The sequence below is a fragment of the Myotis davidii genome, unplaced genomic scaffold (assembly GCF_000327345.1).
Source record: "Myotis davidii unplaced genomic scaffold, ASM32734v1 scaffold2330, whole genome shotgun sequence".
NCBI lineage: Eukaryota > Metazoa > Chordata > Mammalia > Chiroptera > Vespertilionidae > Myotis > Myotis davidii.
In genome coordinates, this window is record NW_006281908.1 from 107558 (window position 1) to 112420 (window position 4863).

Sequence of the window (4863 nt, forward strand, 5' to 3'; positions counted from 1 at the left end):
GGTGGGGAATCATTTTTCAACCAAAGGCCATTTGGGTATTTATAACATCATTCGAAGGACACACAAAGTTATCAACTTAAAAATTAGCTGATATATTTGATTAAACATTTAATTAACTCACCCCTAATGCCTTAGCAGGGCCAGACCAAATGATTTCATAGGCGTTATATGGCCTGTGGGCTGGATGTTCCTCACCCCTGGGGCTTAACCTCTAATCACCATCATATCTCATCTCAATTATCTTTGAAATTTGGGAGAATCAAGTATTACCACACAGCATAGTCTACCGTTTCAGTTAGCATCACTGATGAGAAGCCCTAGCCAGTTTGGCTCAGTAGATAGAGCGTCAGCCTGCGGACCAAAGGGTCCCAGGTTGATTCCGGTCAAGGGCACGTACCTCCGTTGCAGGCTCCTCCCTGGCCTGGGCCCTGGTCAGGGCTCATGTAGGAGGCAACCAATCGATGTGTTTCTCTCACATTGATATTTCTCTCTGTCTTTCCCTCTCTATCTTGGTTGCAGATTTCTCCCTGGCCCAGACCCTGACCAGGGTGTGTGCAGGAGGCAACCAATCGATGTGTTTCTTCTCTCACAATATTTCTCTCTGTCTTTCCCTCTCTCATCCACTCTCTCTAAAAATCAATGGGAAAATATCTTTGGGTGAGGATTAAAAAAAAAATAAAAAAAAAAATAAAGGAATCACTGATGAGAAAGTGCTGATCAAGACTATGAACACAAAGTTGAACTGAATAGATTTCATATCGTTGAGTCTTCCAAATGATTGCCATAAAAATACGTGACTAGCAGTTTTGTTGATTTTTATGCTAGGAAGTTGTGGACTGGAAATAATACCTAACTTGGTCCCAGACATTTTGTTCAATCTACTCTATGAACAGTAATAAACCTCGGTGTCTTCTAGACAATGACACTTTGAATCATTTAGGAATGCAGGCAACAAAATGAGCTGTTATCAGACTTTGGTTTATTGCAAAATTTAGCAAAGTTTTTGATGTCATCCCTGACCCCTTGCTCTGAAAACAAAAGCGAAAACATAATTATTGCTTATTCTTTCCCCCTTCTTTCTTTGTGCCACTGGAAAAGAAGGGAGAGGAAAAAAAATCATTGTAATAAATAAAAATAGAGATGTAAAAGAGAAAAATAGATGAATCCAGATTAGAAATATTAGGAGCAACAGAAATATCATCAAGCAGTTTCAAAATATGCTTCTTTTTTTTAAAGGTTATCATGTAAAAAAAAAAATCACACCAAAAATATAGCAGCAGAGAAGAGAGATAAATACAAGTTAATTGCACACTACTCCCATGCAAAAAACCTGGGCCATCAGCCAAAGCAGTAGTATTCAGAATCCAATTTGGGAGGCTTGCGCAGTGCTTGGGAGTCCTCCGTTACGGAGCTGTCACTGAACTGGTCCAAGTCTGACGGGGTATGATGGCCTGGCACATCATCTGCCAAGGTGTCCAGATAGCTCCCCACGGAGATGCCATCCAGCCCGTCGCTGCCATCGTGTAGGCTGTTGTAGCTGCCGTGGAGGGAGGTGCTCTGACTCTCCAGTAAGCTGCACAGGCTGCCACTGAGACTGCTGCCTCGGCTGGTGATGGTGGCTTTCTCTTCAATCATCCACTTGATGGACTCGATGCTCTCGTTGATCACAAGCAGCTGGCGCATGAGCCTGGCGTCCGTGGCTCTGAGATTAACCTGCAGAGAAGAGGGAGAGAGGAAAGACCTTCCAGTGAGTCTACGTTCGTGAAAGACCCAACATTCATTTGGATTCTCTATTCTTCAGCCTGTGATTTTAAACTCGTAGACTAAATTCACTCGATCTCAGGATGCTTTTGAAAACGGCTGACCCACGGCAGGAGTCATAATCAAGGAACTCACCTCCTGCTAGATGCATCAGGCTCCAAAAGAGACAATGAAACTCCCACTGCATCCCTGACCTTGACCAAGATGCCTGGAAATTTCATACTGAATATCAGGTTCCAGCTAAAACACGTATTGTAGGGAGCTGATATGCACTCTTTGGCCCAATTAATAGTTTATCCAAGTTTACTTGAGAATATGTGTGTGGATGCTAAGAGGTGGGGAGAGGAGAAATGTGTAGAAATTAGGAATTATCATAATCCTTGTTGCAGCTTCTATCTTTTTGAGTGATAACATGCCAGGCATCATTATAGAAGCTCAACACTCGTTACAGTAATTCTATACCACAGGTATATTATTTTTATCCCCATTTTCCAGATGAAGAAACAGAAAAGCTTTGAGGGTACAGAAGAGGTCTGTTCTCTTTATGATTTATGAACATATATAGAACTCAATAATGCCTTATTTCTAAGAGGAACCAAATTGCTGTAATATTCCTGGAACCCAAAAGGGTACCATTATACTAGGCTGATGTACTTTACAAGATGCAGTGCACAGATAGTTTCTGTAGATTTATTTGCTTCAAATATGTCAGGGGCAGCCCCGCTCAAAATTGGGATATGGAATTCCGAGAAGGTTCTAAAACTCCCCTAAGTGCCTTCGCGGTGTGTATTTCTTCTGATAGATCTAAGCTACCTTGGAGAAATCTGTCTTTAAAGCCACAAAACGTAATTCCTTTGTGGGTCTTACACTTCAGCGGAACACTTGCTAACATCAGGTGGGTGGTGGTTCTGGGGAAGGTGGGAACAGGGGGGCTGCAGGAACTCTCATCATTCCCTTTGTTCTTGGAGCTGGAGAGATGAGGCTCCTGTAAAGACTCCAGTGCCTGGACTGGGAGGCAGGGACACGTTCGGCCACCAGGGGTCCTAGTCACTTTCTTTATGGTTTGAAATGGATTCCTTTTTTTTTGTTTTTGTGTTTTGTTTTGTTTTTCAGTTAGAATCTTTTAATCCAAGTGTCTGGGCTTTGCTAATTCTCTTTAACACCCACGGCTAATTCAAATTTATAGGTTTCTAGAATTTTCAAAGGCCCTCAGTCACAAGCCATAAGGGAGAAAGGAGCCTATTGTCTTCAAATCTACGCATTTTCATTTTTGTAAAAAAATATTTCCTGGTTAGGAGTTAATCCATAACTGAAGGCAAACTTTGCATTTAGTGAATGTGGCGAACAAACATTAGGAGAGATGGAATTTCTACCAGGGACTTCAAAGATCTAAGATCACAGGATAAAATATAGATGTATAAACATTAAAAGCACAAAGTACAATTTAAAAAGCCTTCATTTTGATAGGATATTTAGTAAAGTGATTGGGTGATTTCCTTCTCTTTTCCGAGAGAGCACTGAGAACAAATTCTGTGGGAGGTAACCAGTGAAATCATTTCACTGAGGTGTTCACAAACAGAAGGATGTAAACTTAGTAGGTCCAAGAGGGGAAATGTGTAGAAATTAAGGAATCATTATATCATCATATATTAGCATTTCTATTTGTGGAGTCATCTCAGTGACCTTGCAGTGACCTGTTGGGGAAGGAGACTTTCTGGCAGTTTTTATGTTCCAATTCACCCATACACCCCATGAGCCATCACTATACTGTAATATGACAAATATTTACAAATCAGCAACAATTTGCCTTAGTCCACTGAGGAGCATAGAAAGTCAGGATGAGCCAAAGTCTTGCAAATGTCTCCAGTCAGGCAACTGTAGCTGATAAAACCCTCTGTGCCCATTGCTGGTGCAGTATAAATGCTGGTGCAATACACTGTCAATGAGACCATTTCCCAAATGAGCACAGCTGCATCTGTTCACATTCCCACCCTGTCCCAGGCAAGTCTCCCAGCCCAAGCTCAGCTCTGGGTGTGTCCCTGCAATTCCCCTCACTTGAAATACTTTTACTGTCTTCCTCACTGAATCCACTCCATCCTCCAATTCCCACCTCTTCCATCAACCCTACTTGCTAATTCCAGCCTCCTCTGAAGTCCTATTAGTTACCTCTCACAGTTTAGCTTAATTTTGTATGGTCATACATTGCTACCTATGATTGTGTCTTTGAGCAGTTTCTTGACTAAATTTAAAGTGCCTTTAAGAAAGAAGCCATGTCTCCTATTTCTTCCATCTCTTTTAGGTGTGTCGTAAGCAATGATGGATTTTTTTTCTTTTACAAATAGTCGTAATTTGGGGATCTCAAAACATAATAATACACATTCCCAAAAAACTGTGTCACTCAAGGGTTAAAACACACTTAAGATAATATTTCAGCAAGTTTTGCTGAGCCGCACAGTGGCTGCATCAAATACAACTTAAAAAAAAAATTCATTGCACAATATGAATAAGAGGGGAGTAGACTATGAAGCAACAAAAGCTTCCTTTGACCGTGACATGATTTATTTAAATAAAAAAATTCTTTTCTTCTGAAAGCAAACATTCACAGGCCATTGAACCACAGTTGGGGGGAAAAAAACTGACGAAAGCGGGTCAGTTAGAACGCGTTGATCTGGCTGATCATCATCACAGATCGACTGTGTCTCACTCTCTGTCCTTGGTGAGAGAGTAAACAGCTTCCCACTGTGGGAGCCCTGGGCCAGCCGGTTCACACGCTGCCCATCCACTTCCTGGAGCTGCAGGCAGCTTGCTTCACACTCACTGCTTTCTCCTGGAGCCAAGGTGTGGCTGTGCTGCTGCTGATGACCCTTGGAAGTATGAGCAATCCACCGCAGAACTAAATCACAGTGTCACTGCAGTCTCCAGTAGCTGCCCCACCTTTTCTCACTATTATTCATGTCAGTCCTTATGAAATCTGACCATCGATTAAGAAGAGAGTAGACGATAGAGAGAGAGAGAGAGAGAGAGAGAGAGAGAGAGAGAGAGAGAGAGGTGTGAGCTGGATGCTCTGAAATACTGGAAGGCTGGCCGATGGCACATTGGTCG

The 4863-nt window shown here is 42.1% G+C and overlaps 1 protein-coding gene across 1 annotated transcript in view; it reads right to left on the minus strand.

Annotated features, from left to right (window-relative positions):
- Nucleotides 1-961: 961 nt before the first annotated feature.
- The window catches only part of LURAP1L (leucine rich adaptor protein 1-like), a 45320-nt gene continuing 41418 nt past the window's right edge, over nt 962-4863 (minus strand). Inside the window, exon 2 of the mRNA XM_006752614.2 lies at nt 962-1713. Within this exon, the coding sequence (XP_006752677.1) occupies nt 1339-1713 (375 nt within the window). The 3' untranslated portion in view covers nt 962-1338. The remainder of the gene's footprint in view (nt 1714-4863) is intronic.